The 18,843-nt window shown below is 39.9% G+C and overlaps 1 protein-coding gene across 1 annotated transcript in view; it reads right to left on the bottom strand.

The window, feature by feature from the left end:
- The window catches only part of LRP2 (LDL receptor related protein 2), a 198,846-nt gene that overhangs the window by 41,075 nt on the left and 138,928 nt on the right, over positions 1-18,843 (bottom strand). The window contains exons 46-53 of the mRNA XM_082396835.1: positions 18,034-18,153; positions 15,297-15,428; positions 13,767-13,968; positions 12,522-12,817; positions 10,172-10,688; positions 7,200-7,352; positions 6,515-6,685; positions 771-997 (exon numbers count right to left, since the gene is read on the bottom strand). Of these exons, the coding sequence (XP_082252961.1) occupies positions 771-997; positions 6,515-6,685; positions 7,200-7,352; positions 10,172-10,688; positions 12,522-12,817; positions 13,767-13,968; positions 15,297-15,428; positions 18,034-18,153 (1,818 nt within the window). The remainder of the gene's footprint in view (positions 1-770; positions 998-6,514; positions 6,686-7,199; positions 7,353-10,171; positions 10,689-12,521; positions 12,818-13,766; positions 13,969-15,296; positions 15,429-18,033; positions 18,154-18,843) is intronic.

Here is an 18,843-nt window from a genome sequence, read left to right as displayed (position 1 = left end):
CAGGTGGATGGATAAACTGAGCAACATCTATACTACTTTTCTGGGCCGCAACTCAGAGGTAAAGATGAATTTGAACTTCTGCTAAATAATATGAAGAATATTAACTTCCAGAAAAAAATATTTTGCCAATTCTCATTTTTCCTAACTTCCAAGTTTATTGTATGTTTTAAGAAGACACCACAACAAAGCAGGCCCACAAAATCCATTCTATCCCCAAAGAATACTCCAGAACTTGGCTAGATATCAAATGCAAACAGACATTTAATAAATGATGTTTTATAGTTACTATAACTTTCTTTTAAGCACTTCTTTTAAACTAATCATTTCAGTAGATTGATGTTGGTAAAGAAATGATTGTTCTAAATACATCCATGTTATTATAATACATCTCTTAGGTGTTACAATTTATTCTGGTTACACAGGAAATGTCCTTATTTTTCAAAGGTGCTTTCTTAAGTACTTAGGGCTGAAATGTCAAAAGGCAACATAACAACTGTTGATTCTTATCAAAAAGAAAGCCCAGACTGATCTTTAAGAATAGAGCAGGTGCTATGAAAAAGAATTGTAAGCAGACTTTTCCAGGAATAGGGGAATAAACTCTAAAGATATTTCCATCCCCTCAACTCTCAGCATTTGCTTCGTAGAAAACATTAGCAAGTAACACCATTCCCAGTATAAATCATGATATTTATGCTTAAAAAACAAAAACAAGAATGGCATGCACAAGACCCTAAAGCAACTGTGCAAAAACTTCCAAATCACTTACTCACCAATTGGCTGCCTGTAGGGATGATACACACGGATGTCATATGGTCTGTGTGTTGTGTTCACCAGCACCACCCTATTGGACCCATTGTATTTGTTTCCCTTTTCAACTGTCTTTGTATTCCAATCTGTCCAATAAATGGTGTCTTCAAAAACAGTAATAGCAAAGGGATGAGGCAGTGTCCCAGTTTCGTACACCATGTGCCGATGGTAGCCCTCCAAATCAGAGTACCTGGAGTCGGAGGAAGGAAGAGTCACTCAGTGAAGATAATGCCCCTCCTCTAATGCCTTTAAGGATAGAGGCTGACAAATCAATGAATAAAGTTCTAGAGGTAACTAAAGTTCAGATCTTCCTCAAAACTTTTAGTCTTCAATTAAAACAAAAACTAAACTTAAAGTTTATTTGGACTGAATGAAAGATGTAAAAGTTGCAAAAGCAATGCCTTAAAAATAAGAATAACCTTTCTCAAGTGCTCATGGAACATTCTCAAGGATAGATCATATCTTGGGTCACAAATCAAGCCTTGGTAAATTTAAGAAAATTGAAATAGTATCAAGTATCTTTTCCAACCACAATGCTATGAGACTAGATATCAATTACAGGAAAAAATCTGTAAAAAATATAAACACATGGAGGCTAAACAATACACTACTTAATAACCAAGATATCACTGAAGGAATCAAAGAGGAAATCAAAAAATACCTAGAAACAAATGACAATGAAAACACAATGACCCAAAACCTATGGGATGCAGCAAAAGCAGTTCTAAGAGGGAAGTTTATAGCAATACAATCCTACCTTAAGAAACAAGAAACATCTCAAATAAACAACCTAACCTTACACCTAAAGCAATTAGAGAAAGAAGAACAAAAAAACCCCAAAGTTAGCAGAAGGAAAGAAATCATAAAGATCAGATCAGGAATAAATGAAAAAGAAATGAAGGAAACGATAGCAAAGATTAATAAAACTAAAAGCTGGTTCTTTGAGAAGATAAACAAAATTGATAAAACATTAGCCAGACTCAACAAGAAAAAAAGGGAGAAGACTCAAATCAATAGAATTAGAAATGAAAAAGGAGAAGTAACAACTGACACTGCAGAAATACAAAGGATCATGAGAGATTACTACAAGCAACTCTATGCCAATAAAATGGACAACCTGGAAGAAATGGACAGATTCTTAGAAATGCACAACCTGCCGAGACTGAACCAGGAAGAAACAGAAAATATCAACAGACCAATCACAAGCACTGAAATTGAAACTGTGATTAAAAATCTTCCAACAGGGCTTCCCTGGTGGCACAGTGGTTGAGAATCTGCCTGCTAATGCAGGGGACGCGGGTTCGAGCCCTGGTCTGGGAAGATCCCACATGCCGCGGAGCAACTAGGCCCATGAGCCACAACTATTGAGCTTGCGTGTCTGGAGCCTGTGCTCCGCAACAGGAGAGGCCGCGATAGTGAGAGGCCCCCGCTTTCCACAACTAGAGAAAGCCCTCGCACAGAAACGAAGACCCAACACAGCTAAAAAAAATTAATTAATTAATTAAAAAATAAAAATCTTCCAACAAACAAAAGCCCAGGACCAGATGGCTTCACAGGTGAATTCTATCAAACATTTAGAGAAGAGCTAACACCTATCCTTCTCAAACTCTTCCAAAATATTGCAGAGGGAGGAACAATCCTAAACTCATTCTACAAGGCCACCATCACCCTGATACCAAAACCAGACAAAGATGTCACAAAGAAAGAAAACTACAGGCCAATATCACTGATGAACATAGATGCAATATTCCTCAACAAAATACTAGCAAACAGAATCCAACAGCACATTAAAAGGATCATACACCATGATCAAGTGGGGTTTAATCCAGGAGTGCAAGGATTCTTCAATATACACAAATCAATCAATGTGATACACCATATTAACAAGTTGAAGGAGAAAAATCATATGATCATCTCAATAGATGCAGAGAAAGCTTCTGACAAAATTCAACACCCATCTATGATAAAAACTCTCCAGAAAGTAGGCATAGAGGGAACTTACCTCAACATAATAAAGGCCATATATGACAAACCCACAGCCAACATAATCCTCAATGGTGAAAAACTGAAACCATTTCCACTAAGATCAGGAACAAGACAAGGTTGCCCACTCTCACCACTATTATTCAACATAGTTTTGAAAGTTTTAGCCACAGCAATCAGAGAAGAAAAAGAAATAAAAGGAATCCAAATCGGAAAAGAAGAAGTAAAGCTGTCACTGTTTGCAGATTACATGATACTATATGTAGAGAATCCTAAGGATGTTACCAGAAAACTACTAGAGCTAATCAATGAATTTGGTAAAGTAGCAGGATACAAAATTAATGCACAGAAATCTCTTGCATTCCTATACACTAATGATATAAAATCTGCAAGTGAAATTAAGGAAACACTCCCATTTACCACAGCAATAAAAAGAATAAAATACCTAGGAATAAACCTACCTAAGAAGAAAAAAGAATTGTATGCAGAATACTATAAGACACTGATGAAAGAAATGAAAGATGATACAAATAGATGGAGAGATATGCCATATTCTTGGATTGGAAGAATCAACACTGTGAAAATGACTATACTACCCAAAGCAATCTACAGATTCAATGTAATCCCTATCAAACTACCACTGGCATTTTTCACAGAACTAGAACAAAAAATTTCACAATTTGTATGGAAACACAAAAGACCCCGAATAGCCAAAGCAATCTTGAGAAAGAAAAACGGAGCTGGAGGAATCAGGCTCCCTGACCTCAGACTATACTACAAAGCTACAGTAATCAAGACAGTATGGTACTGGCACAAAAACAGAAATATAGATCAATGGAACAGGATAGAAAGCCCAGAGATAAACCCATGCACATATGGTCACTTTATCTTTGATAAAGGAGGCAAGAATATACAGTGGAGAAAAGGCAGCCTCTTCGATAAGTGGTGCTGGGAAAACTGGACAGCTACATGTAAAAGAATAAAATTAGAACACTCCTTCACACCATCCACAAAAATAAACTCAAAATGGATTAAAGACCTAAATGTAAGGCCAGACACTATCAAACTCTTAGAGGAAAACATAGGCAGAACACTCTACAACATAAATCACAGCAAGATCCTTTTGACCCGCCTCCTAGAGAAATGGAAATTAAAAACAAAAATAAATAAATGGGACCTAATGAAACTTAAAAGCTTTTGCACAGCAAAGGAAACCATAAACAAGACAAAAAGACAACCCTCAGAATGGGAAAAAATATTTGTAAATGAAGTAACTGACAAAGGACTAATCTCCAAAATTTACAAGCAGCTCATGCAGCTCAATATCAAAAAAACAAACAACCCAATCCAAAAATGGGCAGAAGACCTAAATAGACATTTCTCCAAAGAAGATATACAGATTGCCAACAAACACATGAAAGAATGCTCAACATCATTAATCATTAGAGAAATGCAAATCAAAACTACAATAAGATATCACCTCACACCTGTCAGAGTGGCCATCATCAAAAAATCTATAAACAATAAATGCTGGAGAGGGTGTGGAGAAAAGGGAACCCTCTTGCACTGTTGGTGGGAATGTAAATTGATACAGCCACTATGGAGAACAGTATGGAGGGTCCTTAAAAAGCTAAAAATAGAACTACCATACGACCCAGCAATCCCACTACTGGGCCTATACCCTGAGAAAACCATAATTCAAAAAGAGTCATGTACCAAAATGTTCATTGCAGCTCTATTTACAATAGCCAGGACATGGAAGCAACCTAAGTGTCCATCAACAGATGAATGGATAAAGAAGATGTGGCACATATATACAATGGAATATTACTCAGCCATAAAAAGAAACAAAATTGAGTTATTTGTAGTGAGGTGGATGGACCTCGAGTCTGTCATACAGAGTGAAGTAAGTCAGAAAGAGAAGAACAAATACCGTATGCTAACACAAATATATGGAATCTAAAAAAAAAAAAAAAATGGTCATGAAGAACCTAGGGGCAAGATGGGAATAAAGGCGCAGACCTACTAGAGAATGGACTTGAGGATACGGGGAGGGGGAAGTGTAAGCTGGGACAAAGTGAGAGAGTGGCATGGACATATATATACTACCAAACTTAAAATAGATAGCTAGTGGGAAGCAGCCGCATAGCACAGGGAGATCAGCTCGGTGCTTCGTGACCACCTAGAGGGGTGGTATAGGGAGGGTGGGAAGGAGGGAGACGCAAAAGGGAAGAGATATGGGGACATATGTATACGTATAACTGATTCACTTTGTTATAAAGCAGAAACTAACACCATTGTAAAGCAATTATACTCTAATAAAGATGTTAAAAAGAAATCAGAAAAGAAAAAAAAAATAGGAATAACCAGAGGAGTTTAAAGATCACTAATTCCTAACCACAGCTGCTTTCCTGCTGATGCAGCTGGTTCAGCTCTTGTAGGTTTATAACCTCTTATGTTGATGTTCTCCATGAAGCATTCTTTCGATATCTTGGGATGAACACTGTTTCCTAAGCCATCAGAAGAAATCAGAGGAAAGCAGTCTAAAGCTGGACTTCTGTCTCCTCAGGAGGACAAGGGAAGAAGCAGTTTTCGGAGACAGCTTGATTCTCAGTATAACCTGAGCGGTATAGACTAGCTGAGTTAACCTAAAGGCCAGCAGGGTTAGCTTTGTACACACTGGTAGCACATGTATTATTAATCATGACCCAGACATTATTAGTGAATCTAGGTCTCATTCATTCCTGTGAACCTATGTCAGAATACTGATATTTTAATATTTAAAAATCTGGGAGCAGACCCTAAAACTCACAAGAGGTGGAATGAGCTATCAACTAAAGAAGTTGATAACATTAGCCATGTGATGTTAGAATTTTTTTTCCAAAATATCATAATTTATGGAAACTTAAAGAAGGCATAGGAAAACCTGAATACCTTCTTGACCTCTGTTAATAAGACTGCAGATAAATGACCAGAACTTTGTCATTATCTGTTTCTTTAAAAAGGTCATAAACCAGAAAGCAGTCTTGAGGCCTTCTCCTTCAGTTCTTGCATGATCTCTATATAAAGAGCTCAGATACTTTTATGAGTATTTTTTGTCAAGTGTAATTTTTTTCAAAAAAAATTTAATAGAATGACAGGAGTTTTTAAACCTTTAAAATAGCTCTAGTGAATTAACGACAATTCCCTGCTTTTGCATGCAACAGGCTGTGTATCTGGGTACTAGTTCATAAATACCCAGAAGACATTACCATAGTCCAACTAGGCCATAATTAGCAATGCCCCGAAATAAACATGTACTGCTTGGCTAATAATTTGTATTATCTTTTTTACAAGGAGTATTTTTCATTGAACAGTATAATTTTTCCAAGTCTATTAATCATATATTTGGGAGGGTAGGGCAAAGTAAAGGGATAAGAGAATTAAGATGAGTTGAGCACTAAGCTGACTACCACAGGGGAGAGATTACTAGCTGCTTTTTTAGGAGTATAAGAAGTAAAAGCACCAAGACAAAATCCTGATCTGTATGACTTCAAAGTTCACGCTCTTTCTCTTGCACCATACCACAGAGCTCGGTGAATTGCCTGTAGGCACTTTAGTTAGAAGTGACTTCCAACAAACAGGCCAGTTAGAAGCTGCCTGGGATTAATACACTGGCAACACAAGCACTGGTGTTTGGAATGAGCAGTCACCCAGTTGGCTTTATTCTTTTCTAAGTACGTACTCAATGTAACCCAGGTGCGCATCTGTCCAGTAGAGTAGATCATTGGTGTAATCAATAGTGAGGCCATTGGGCCACTTGATCTTGGTAGAAATAATCACAGACTTATGGGTTCCATCCATGCCTACTCTCCCAATGTATGCTCGGTCAGCCCAGTCTCCCCAGTAGACATGCCTGTTGGAGCAAACACAAAGGGTCAGTCCCTGAAGCCAGAAGAACTCAGTGGCAAAGACATAAGCTCTCTCCAATTAGAGAAATGGAGTTTACATCCTACAGAGTTTTTCATAAAGGAAAGAGAACTAACCGAAAATAATCTAACAGGGCATGATGCACAGGAAATGCTCAAGAATGAACATGATTAACTGGGGATTTCAGTGGATTTGACATGGAAAGTCCAGTAAAGGTGGGTTGTTGTTTTTTTAAACCATAAATTACTTGCATGCAGCCAAAATATGTGACTTTGAAAGTGAAATGGTGTGTCATGGCAAAGAAAATAGAATAGCCGATGAATATCATTTGAACAAGCCATGCTTCTACCCATAATACTAAGCCATTTACCAGGTAGGAAAAGCAGAAGACAAGCTCCAACAAGACACTGGCCTTGATATCACTACGTGAACAGCCTTTTTGGTAACAGAGGTGGAAGAAGGGCATGAAAGAAGAGCCCAAGATTACAGGGAGACAATACCCATATCGAGGGTGCAGGGCAATTCCTCTGGGATTGTCAATGCAGAAGGTGTTGTTGGCGTCCACACAGTGCTCGGCCAGCCTGCGGCGGTATCGACCATTGAGGTCAGAGACAGAAAGGCAATTCAGGTGGGAATCCACCCAATACAGCTTTCTGAAAATGGAGAAATGGAGAACCAGGAGCTATAGCCATTTTACTTGCACATTTAGCCACACAATTTCCGATCCAAGCACATTTCCCCCAGGCAAACAAGGACAAGGGGAAACACAGTTGACCTTCCTGCAATGAGACAACAAAAGATGCAAGAATGTGTGCTACTCTTCCTGTTGTAAGGTGATGTCACCTTACAACAGGAAATTCTGGGGCCACACTTCACACAAGGATTCTGGCTTTACTTGCTTCATGCAGCAAAAGGCATCTTTCCCAAGCAATGTTCCAGGCTTTAGAGGAGCAGGGAAGCAGAAGTGAGAGTGATCAATGAGTATCATGAACTACAGTTTAAATGGTGGAGTCCAGGAAACAAACTTGTCTAAGTGTTATCATTGAGACTGCACAAGGGAACTCTGAATCATGGCATCCTTCAGATAAAGAAAAACCTGACCCCCTCCCTGGCCCTGTCCCAGTAGGCTGGCAAAATGAGTTTCTTACCCTGTGCCAAGTTTTACTTAAACTCAAAAAGCTTTAGAAACTTATTAGAATCTCTTACCTCAAGGATATTTCAGTTCTGAATATATTGCTATTCAATAAAATCCATTTATTTTCTATAAGGCAGGGTTCTTAATCTGGGGTCCTTAATCTGACACCAGGGTAGCCTAGGCTCTGGGGGCGGGGCGTGTACCCTCTAAAACTGATGCAAAATTGTATAAGCATAAATTTGTTAAGTGCTTTTATCCAGCGAGGGGTCTGTGGGTTTCACCAGAGTCTTAAAGTATCCATAACCTTCCAAAGGGTTCAAAACTCCTAGAATGAGTGTCATTTGAGATCTGATAGTCAATTTCTACTGAAACGATTTCTCTTCCAAAAGACCCCAATGTCTCCTTGCCAGAGGTAAGCCTGATCCAACCATGCGAGGTGTCAGAATATTTAACTGCTAGGACAGTAGCATCTTTTTAGGCTTGGGGATGAGGGAATGAGTATGCATAAATGCACAAGCCTTGCTATTTAATTCAGTTGGGTAAATCCTGATGTATGAGATGGCCACAATTTTAGATTCCAACATTGTAGAGGGTAATAATAGCAATAATAATAGCAGCTATCTATTAAATGCCAAGCCCTGGGCTAAGGACTTTTTAAAATATTATATTATTTAAGATCTTATTCCTGTTTTCTTGATGAGGCTGCTGAGGCCCAGAGGTTGCTGATTAGTAAGAGCTAGAGCAGGAATTCAAGACTGGCTACACCACAGGGCACTCCGCTCTGTGGAGCTTACTGCCAACTCATTAATTTCTCTTTATTCCACAGTCAAAACACTGATCCAGTGAACAGAATATGGAGAAGACACTCCGTGCCCACTCCAGGAAAAATTAAGAGGACTGAGAACCAGCACAATTTTCCACTGTGCATAATGGTGCTTTGAAAAACTTGTATATCAAGTTTAAGGGCCTTGGAAACCAAACATCCTTGAGTTCCCTATGAACATCTTTATTGATATTGGGGAAATTGTTTCAAATTTCAATGTAATTAGTATCTTAGGACTGTCCCCTACAAACTTAAATGTGACTGCGTTCTATCCTGCCTTGTGTTTTAAGGAATGTTTAGCCTGGCTGTGCTCCTTCTTGAACATTTGAGAAAATGTTTCGGTCATGAGATATTTTATCCTACCCTCACCCTAGACTTTTTTGCTCCATCTTCCTCAGTACCACACATGTACCTAATTCTTTCCCCTGGTCAAGAACATGCCTAGAGTGAGAGGAAAGTAGCTGAAATCCAGGGGAAAATATCATCCTACCAGTTTTGGGGAGAGGGGGCTGAATGACAATATCAAGGCTAAAATATTATCTTTCCCTGCATTGCACCAAAGGATGAGATAGGAACAGTACCACAATTAGTTCTGTTCCTGCAAATCATTAATCACTATGCTTTTTGACACCCAAAAGAGCCATTATATATAAAATACTTGTATTCACATGATCAATATTTTATTCATTTTTCTGTAGGCAGTTCTTGAGCACCTATGGCAGGCCAATTACTATTCAGGTAGAACTAGGGAGCCAATTCTCCATCCCCCATCTTAGGATCTTTACCCTTAAGATGGTCAAACAGAGAAGATGTGGAAGAGTCCTCTGTAGGTCTGGGGTGACTGAAGCACAATATTTGCAGGCTAAGTGCCTACAGCTTCATGTCAACCACAAAGCCAAATATCTGATAGATTCAATATTCAATAGAGATGTGAAGAAGTGTGGTTGAGCTGGTAGAGTTGAATTAAAATATCACCGTCTACCTTAAAGATGCTCAGAGTTTCAAGTTAGCCATTCTCTATTTTAAAACCAGCCCAGGCTGTGAATAAATAGCATTGTAAGCAACCTGTGAACACCAGGAAAGCAGGGGCTGTGTCTGTCTTGTTGACCTCTAGACCCCAGTTCCTAGCATAGCACTGCATGCAGGAGGCACTTAGGCAACAGCTTTAAATGACTGAATGCACCAACAAATGCATGCATCATCCCTTCACATCACCTCCAGTTAACTGAATGGCCAGTAATAACAGAGCTCTTTCCTCCTTTGTGATGCCCCTCCCCATGAAATTGATATCATAAATTCTTAAAATCACTAGATTTTAGGTTCTGTGGTATCCCATTTGATTATTAGGTACATAGCAGAAAAAAACAAAAACATGCAGAAGCATTAAAATGTATCCACCTATTAACCCAAGTTGGAAAAGATCAGTTCTCTGTTAGGATGAAACCATGGTTTGAATACTTTTTTAAAAACAGAAAGCCTTTTAACTCTTAAAAAGCACCTCAGCTTTTTCTTACCTGGTAACCCAGTCGACAGCCAGACTTTCTGTACCCGGTAGATTGTACTTTAGGACTGTCTCCCTGTTTGTCTTATTCAGAAACATTCTCTCAATGACTTTATTCTCTATATCAAGCCAGTACAATCTCTTTTCTACTCGGTCAAAATCCACTGCCACAGCATTACCCAGTCCTTGCAAGATGAGGGAGTATAAATGGCCATCGATAGTGAGATTTCTCAAATAGTAACGGTTACTAAAAATGAGATCGGGCTCGATGTTGCTGTTCTGCCGGCAGGTCTTTCCATCTGGCTCACGGATGTAGCCTGGGGCACACTTGCAGATGTAAGAGCCCAGTAAGTTCTCACACTTCTGGCTACAGACAAAGGGCGTCTCCTTGCATTCATCAATATCAACACAAGTCCGCTTGTCAGACAACAGCTTGTAACCAGGGTTACAAGAACAATAGAAACTGGTTAAAGTGTCTGTGCAATTGTGGTCGCAGCCACTGAGTGAAGGGTCATTGCATTCATTAACACCTGTAGGAAAAAGACAGTTATCAGAGAACCTAAGTTGACAGCAATGGATCCACCATAATGGTCCAAAGTCAACCTTCCCACTGGACAGACCCAATCCTTTTTGTTTTGTTATGTTTTACTTTGTTTGGACAGACCCAATTCTTAATGAATCATGCTAAAAGAAGACAGATAAGAAGGGATTTCTAAAGGTCCTACATTATTCAAAAATCAATCTTACTCAACTTCCTCCCAACTTGATCCTTCACCAGTGGTTTTAACAACTAATACAACCAACAAGTTTGACTTCTAATCCTATACCTGTCAATATTCTTTTAATCGATAAATTTAGAAGTAAAATAGCAGGAGGAGAAACAAGAGCAGACGAGCCCACACAGCGGTGTGCTGGTAAAACAGGTCTGGGGTGTGGGGTGGGATGGGGGAGGGGGGAGCTCTAATTTGTAGCCTCTTCCATTTCAATGGTGCCACGACTCACACCATGGCCAATTTCAGGCTCCCAGTGTGACGTCCCTGAACGTGGAGATGGGAAGAGAAGCGCTCATTTGACTGAGTCTCACAAATGGGATGAGCCACCCAGCACCCCGGGAGGGTACCTCTGGCTGGTCCTGTGACACATGGCCATTCACATTCAAAAACTATCTACGGGCTTCCCTGGTGGCGCAGTGGTTGAGAATCTGCCTGCCAATGCAGGGGACACGGGTTCAAGCCCTGGGAAGGGGAAGATCCCACATGCCGCGGAGCAACTAAGCCCGTGAGCCACAACTACTGAGCCTGCACGTCTGGAGCCTGTGCCCCACAACAAGAGAGGCTGCAACAGTGAAAGGTCGCGCACCGCGATGAAGAGTGGCCCCCACTAGCCGCAAATAGAGAAAGCCCTCGCACAGAAACGAAGACCCGACACAGCCAAATAAATAAATAAATAAATAAATAAATAAATAAAAATTTTAAAAAACTATCTACACAGCGGGGAGAACATTTCCTTAAGATTCTATATTTTATAAATTCTAGACCGGTTTACTTGTGGGAGTTCGGTGGGGGCGGGGGGAGGGGCTGCCAGTTAAACTCTCCCCTTTAGTCACCTGAGGATGACAATTAAGAACAGGCTAAGGGGACTTCCCTGGTGGCGCAGTGGTTAAGAATCCACCTGCCAATGCAGGAGACACGGGTTCGAGCCCTGGTCCGGGAAGATCCCACATGCCGCAGAGCATCTAAGCCCGTGCACCACAACTACTGAGCCTGTGCTCTAGAGCCCGCGAGCCACAATTACTGAGCCCGCGAGCCACAACTACTGAGCCCACGTGCCACAACTACTGAAGCCCGTGTGCCCAGAGCCCGTGCTGCACAACAAGAGAAGCCACCGCAATGAGAAGCCTGTGTACCGCAATGAAGAGTAGCCCCCACTCGCCGCAACTAGAGCAAGTCTGCGCGCAGCAACGAAGACCCAATACAGCCAAAAATAAAAATAAATAAAATAAATAAATTTATTAAAAAAAAAAAAACAGGCTAAGGAATCTTAGCAGAGAGGCAGTGAAGGCAACAAGTCATTGCAAGAGGCCAAAAAGAATCAACACTCTCTGCTGTTAGATACCGATGGCCTGAATTTGTTCATCTCCTGTTCTCTGTAATGACTGCCTAACTCATGAATTAGTCCAAAATATGTTTGTGACTGACCTTATATACCAAGAAATCCTTGCTTTTTGCTAGACAAGCAATAGTAATTTTCTGGCAATGTTCTACTTAGAGAACCAACTGACAAGTCCTGCTAAGTCATGAAGGGTTGAAAATCCACATTCAGTCCCCCTGGTTTCCTTTTCCCCAATCTTCTGTTATACTCACCACATCCTTTCTCATCACTGTTGTCTAAACAGTCATCTAGATGATTGCAGACTTTCACCATCTCGATGCAGTTCCCATTGTCACACCTGAACTGATGAGGGGGACACGTGGTTTCCGGGGTGTGACACAGGTGCTCCAGCTCATCCGAGTCGTCTCCACAGTCATTTTCCCCATCACAGACGAAGGCCTTATAAATGCAGAGCCCATTCTGACAGGTAAAATGGACCTTGTCGCAGGCAGGGTACACGCAGTCCCTCTCATCACTGTAGTCACCACAGTCGTTGCGCCGGTCACACCTGTGTTATGAAACCCAGTACCATTCTCGAGAGGGTTTTTAAAATATGTTTCCAGCATTTAAAATCAGAATATTTCAGGTGAAAATCCAGATTCCCAACTTCCCTCCAAACAAATGACGTTGACTAGTGTCTGCGTCTCTTAGCTGGAGCACTTGCCCGAGGTCCACCTCACCTGCCCCTCACTGTTGTCTGGTTGACCCTGAGCCGCAGCGCCCAGACCCATTTATCATCATGCTCACACTGTTATTTTTCTTACAGCAGAGAGAAGAGAATGAAGTATTTCTTGTACCCATGCCTCAACTCCAAGTGGAAAACCAAGAGCCTCAGCTACCCCAAGAAAGAACTTTCTTCTAGCAAGCCCACTTCATTCATCTCTCTGGCCCTCTGTGCAAGGTCACATTATGACCTTCATGGACCCTAGGCACTTTTGCCTTCATGGGTCCCTTCCTCCATAAAAATATTTATTTATTTCCCTAGAATAGTCAGATTCATAGAGTCAGAAAGTACATTGGTAGATGTCAGGGGCCGGGGGTTAAGGGGAGTCGGGAGAGGGAATGGGGAGTTAGTGTTTAAAGAGGACAGAGTTTTGGTTTAGGAAGGTGAAAAATTCCAGAGATGGATGATGGTAAGAGTTGCACAGCAATGTGAATATACTTAGTGCCACTGAACTGTACACTTAAATATGGTTAAAATAGTATGTTTTATATTATGTGACTTTTACCACCATAAAAAAACATTTATAATTAAGGACCACATTGGTATAAAGCCAGATATATTATTTGGTATTAAAATACTTTCTTTGACCTAAAATTTCTCTTTGTTTTTTCTTTTGATTTTAAAAGAAATCCAAACATTTTCATAGACCACTAAAAGTACCATGGGCTCCAGGCCCCAGTCCTGCCTCATGGAAGTTTAGGTTTGTTGGTAGACTGTTTAATCCCCAATTCACCTGAACCAGTCGGGGATACACAGTCCATTACTACAGGTGAACTCCGTTTCAGAGCAGGATCTCCTGGTGCAGTTCTGGTGCTCATCATAGGCATCAGAGCAATCCGCATCGCCATCACAAACCCAAGACTGAGGGATGCACCTCCTGGATGGAGACACGCTACTTACACAGAGAAACTCAGAACTTGAGCAGCTGTGACTCTCTGAAACCAAAGCACATGAGAATCAGAAGTCACATGAGAGCTCATTCTAGAAGTCAAATTCATTCTGAACCATTATTTATCTCGCTTTACATTACAAAATAGTCTGAGGGATGAAAGGAAATGAAGGGAAAATAGGTAGACAAACCACCCTCCCAAATTTTCATTTTAATTGCTTTGGATCTTTGATTTTTTTTCAGAAGTAAAAAGTAAAGATAATAAAAACACCTCATTTAGTTTTCCATAAAATTAAGGTAAGGTCACATTTTTCCCTTAGGCCTATCAAAACTACTCACATTTTATTAATTGGATACCAAAAATCCCTTACATTTGGTAACATTTTTTAGTTTACAAAGTATAATCACACAAACACAATGTGAGATAGGCATTTTTATGCCAGTTCTACAGATGAGAAAACTGAAGCTCGCAATGGTTGACTAGATAGCTCAAAGTCATAGAATTTTCCAAAAAGCTAGGGCTTCTTTCCTAGGTATATAGGAGCTGTGTATGTCAATAAGAGTTGTCAGCAACCAAGACACTGTTAGGAAAGAGCTAAGATGCTAACGTGTAATCATGAAAGCCTGCAGAATAAAATACAGGTATTTTATCCAATCTCACTGAGGGTAAAGAGGAGACAAGAGGAAGGGAGTCTTGGTGAGGAGATATGGGAGAAAAGTATATGCTACAGTCCATGTTTGTGCAGCTGCCAACCACCCACTTCATAGAATATATGTAGAACCATGGACCACCACCAAAGTCGTGGACATATGAGGTAACAGTCAAATGCAAACATCATGGAGTCATTGTTTTTATTATTCTACCATGGAAAGACACTCTTCCAAGACACCTTAGCTAAGAGTTCTATGCTCTGTTGGTAATGGGAGATGGTGTTCCATAGTTTGTTCCATGATTCACTTAAAAGGAATGACCCATCCCACCCCCTAACAGCTCTAGGTATTTTCTGTTGCATTTAGGTAATGGAAATAATGTCCTAAAAACTGGAGGCACAGTTAATTGCAACACTATTAAAACTGCTATTAAGAGTGGCCAACTGAGTTCTCTTTATCTGCTCTAGAAATGTAGGACATTATTTCCTTTACCTAAATGCAACAGAAAAAAAGTAAACATTAAAATCATTTTTCATCATTTTAAAGCATTTAAGTGGATGATATCAAACATTCTTGAGCGTAAAAATAAAGGTAACATTCTATCTGTGTGCATTCAATAAAGAGGAACTTCTCTGACAATCATATACTCCAAAGACAGAAAAATAAATCTACTGAGTTTCCCTGGAATGTGACAATGCAGAGGAATTGATTGTTTGCACTTACCACAGTGGTGTCTTTCATCCTCATCACTCATGTCCCCACAGTCATTATCACCATCACAGACCCACTCTACTTGGATGCACCTGTTATTGTCACACTTGAACTCATCACTGAAGCACGTTGGCTCAGAAAACTCTGAAAAAATATAAAAAGCACTCTTGGTGAGAAGAGTGGTTTGCAGTCCAGGAATCTTGGGAGAAGCCTACTACAGCATGGGCTTTCTAGAACACCAATTAGAGTTCTTTAATCATATCCCACATGTCAATGAATCAAGTTGTCATATGCCAATAAACCCAGAGACCCCTCAAAATTAGCCTAGGGCAAAAGAAAATTTAATTTTAACCACTAAAAATACAGCACAATGAAACAGTAAGGAGAAACATGACCTTTCATAAGCTGGTAAGAAAAGAGTACATATCAATACAGTCTTTGAAAGAAACATATCCCCTTTGACACAGGAACGCTAATCCTAGAGATCTAGCCTATAAGAATCTTCCCACATATGCAGGATGTTCATGCTAGCATTATGTCTTATAGTGAAAAAATGGAAACAACCTAAATATCCATCAGTTGGGAAAGGGATAAAAACACATGGAACACCCATACTTTACAGCAATATTCAGCAGTGCAAAGGAATGAGATAGAGCTGCATTTTCTAAGTGACAAGATATTGTTAGGCTAAAAAATAAAAAGTGGGGGGAAAATTGCAGAAAAAATATATGTAGTAAGATGCCATTTGTGTTTTAAAAACTACATGTCAGGATATATAGATAAAGGTAAGAAGAATTCACACTTAATAGTGATTATGTCTGGGGAGGGAGGAGACTGTAGGAGGGTGAAGGAATGGGGATTTTACTCTTTTATACACATCTTATTATTTCTTTAAAATAATATCTGTGTATTGGATGTTCACCAAACTTATTGTGGTAATCATTTCATGATGTATGTTAATCATGCTCTATACCTTAAACTTACACAGTGCTGTATGTCAATTATATCTCAATAAAACTAGAAAAAGAAATCTCTGCATATTATGAGAATGCATTCATATTAGATTGTGTGTTTACTTCTATTTAAATATGTCAGATAGTTGGTACTAATTGCTATTACTATGACTTTGGTTCCCATGGAGAAGTCTGGAAACTATATTTATTCTTCATATATCTGAACCAATAGTTCATATATTTAAACCAATCTCTAAGACTATTCTACCCACCTAACAGTTATTAATTATTTCCTTTACAGATCCTCAAAACTCTATGTGCCCTTTGTTTTCTCAAAACTCTTAGTGTTGGGGAAAAAGAAATTGGCAGAGAGCTTCTAATACCACTTTCTATTAGCCACAGAATTTGAACCTGAGGGAAAATAGGAATAGAAAATAGTCTGAATTCAGCTGCAAAACTAGGCTAATGGTCTTAAGAAAATACCCCTCCAGGGACTTCCCTGGTGGTGCAGTGGTTGGGAATCCGCCTGCCAATGCAGGAGACACAAGTTTGAGCCCTGGTCCGGGAAGATCCCACATCGCCGTGGAGCAACTAAGCCCATGCCCCACAACTACTGAGCCTGTGTGCCACAACTACTGAAGCCCGCGTGCCCTAGAGCCCGTGCTCTGCAACAAGAGAAGCCACCACAGTGAGAAGCCCGTGCACCGCAACTAGAGAAAGCCCGCGTGCAGCAACGAAGACCCAATGCAGACAAAAATAAATAAATAAATAAATAAATTTATAAAAAGAAAAAAGAAAATACCACTCCAAAAAAAAGCTTTATATGTGATGATACTTACTGCAGTGATATTTATAATACAAGAAAAAAATAAAGCAATCTAAATGCTTAAAATAGAGGCAGTTAACTCAATGATCACATAACCACTCAATGGACTATCACACAGCCATTAAACAGGAGTATGAAGACTTTGTAACAGGGGTCAGCAAACTCTCTCTTAACCAGACAGTATACATTTTAGGCTTACAGGCTATATGTTCTCTGTCGCGCCTACTTGACACTGTCATTGTAGCAAAACAGCAGCCATAGCCAGGATGTGGCTGCATCCTAATGAAACTTTATTTATAAAGACAAGCAGCTAGCCCATGGCCATAGTTTGCTGACCCCTATACAGCAATATTGACGGATAAAAAAGCAATGTATTAGATTTTACCTTTATATTTTTTAAATTATGTAAAAAAAATTGTGCATGGATATAGATTAGGACTTGCAGAGGTAAATAGCAGCCTTCAAACACAAGCAACACACAACTGCCTCTAAGAATATAACTAGAAGGTCCTTGGAACGTCTCAGGAAGCTCAGATGGCCATCAGACCCTACCTCCTCAGCTGGCACACAGAACAGGAACAAATGTGTGCCCCTCATATGCCCCCTCCACCTGTATATGATGATTTCAATCACTCTTGGATCCTCCCACAGTCTTATGGGTCAGAACTCAGCCAAATTCAGAAATTCCAATTCAGAGTCCATTACAATTAATTGAGTTCTACAAGCCAGGCAAGTACCAGGTGCATCACCAACATAATCTCTTTCCATCTGCATCGATCAGCAACCTCCATATCCTGACCAGCAACCCACCCAGTGCCCTGCATGAACAGGTTTTTAATGAGTGTCTGCTGAGTGGTTTCAGCAAAAAGTGCAAACATTCCGCAGCCAGAACCATAGTCTATATTTGAAGTAGTCGGAAGAGGGTCTCCAGCCTCATTACAATGTTTTTCATGCTTGCTTACTCTCTTACCACAAGTGTCAGGTTCATCAGAGCCGTCAGAACAATCTCTTTCGTGATCACAAAACCAAAAGCTAGGAATACAGGATCCAGACGTGCAGTGGAACTCATCGCTCTTACACGACTTAGAGACTGCAGGAGGGAAAGAAGATAAAACCCATGAGCAACACACAAGCTTGTTCCTAATAACCTGCCTGTATCTCTGATCTGGATACGAGTTGCCAAGAAAGGAAGGCTGAGGCCTGGGAAATGAGTTTTTGTATAAGTTTTCCATTGGGAGGGAAGAGTATGGGAGAGCAATACCACTCCAGTTTCCCAGAATTTTTTTCTAAATTCCAGAAATTCAAAAATGAATTGCATTTGTTAGAAATACCAAGAGACTATTTTTTTGACACATGAAATCACAAATTATAGATAAAAGAAAACTTGGTTCTATGTTTTCTGCCATAACATGAAATAAAATAAATGCTATTGAAAAGCAAAAACAATATAACCAAATCTGAGTTCACCCTACACACAATCTTTTAGCCATCTTAGACCATGATTCTAGAGAGTTAGCAAAGTTCTGCTCTTATTCATCCTTGTAATTCATCTGAGTAAATGACTCTGCCTACACGTGAACATTGATTCTTTTCTCACATAACCTGAGGTAGTTCTGGTCTGATGTGTTTTCTAGATTTTCTGCTACCTCTTGCTGCTGTTTTTACAACTGACCCCTGCTCTTGGACTGGAACCTGGCCTGGTGACAATCACTAAGTTCTTAAAGGATGCATCTGTTTACACCAATAGTCTCAAAATCATCGTGCTTAAGAAAGGCCTTTT

This window comes from Balaenoptera borealis (genome assembly GCF_965194805.1).
Source record: "Balaenoptera borealis genome assembly, chromosome: 6".
In the NCBI taxonomy this organism is placed as follows: domain Eukaryota; kingdom Metazoa; phylum Chordata; class Mammalia; order Artiodactyla; family Balaenopteridae; genus Balaenoptera; species Balaenoptera borealis.
This window is presented reverse-complemented; position numbering and strand designations above follow the sequence as displayed.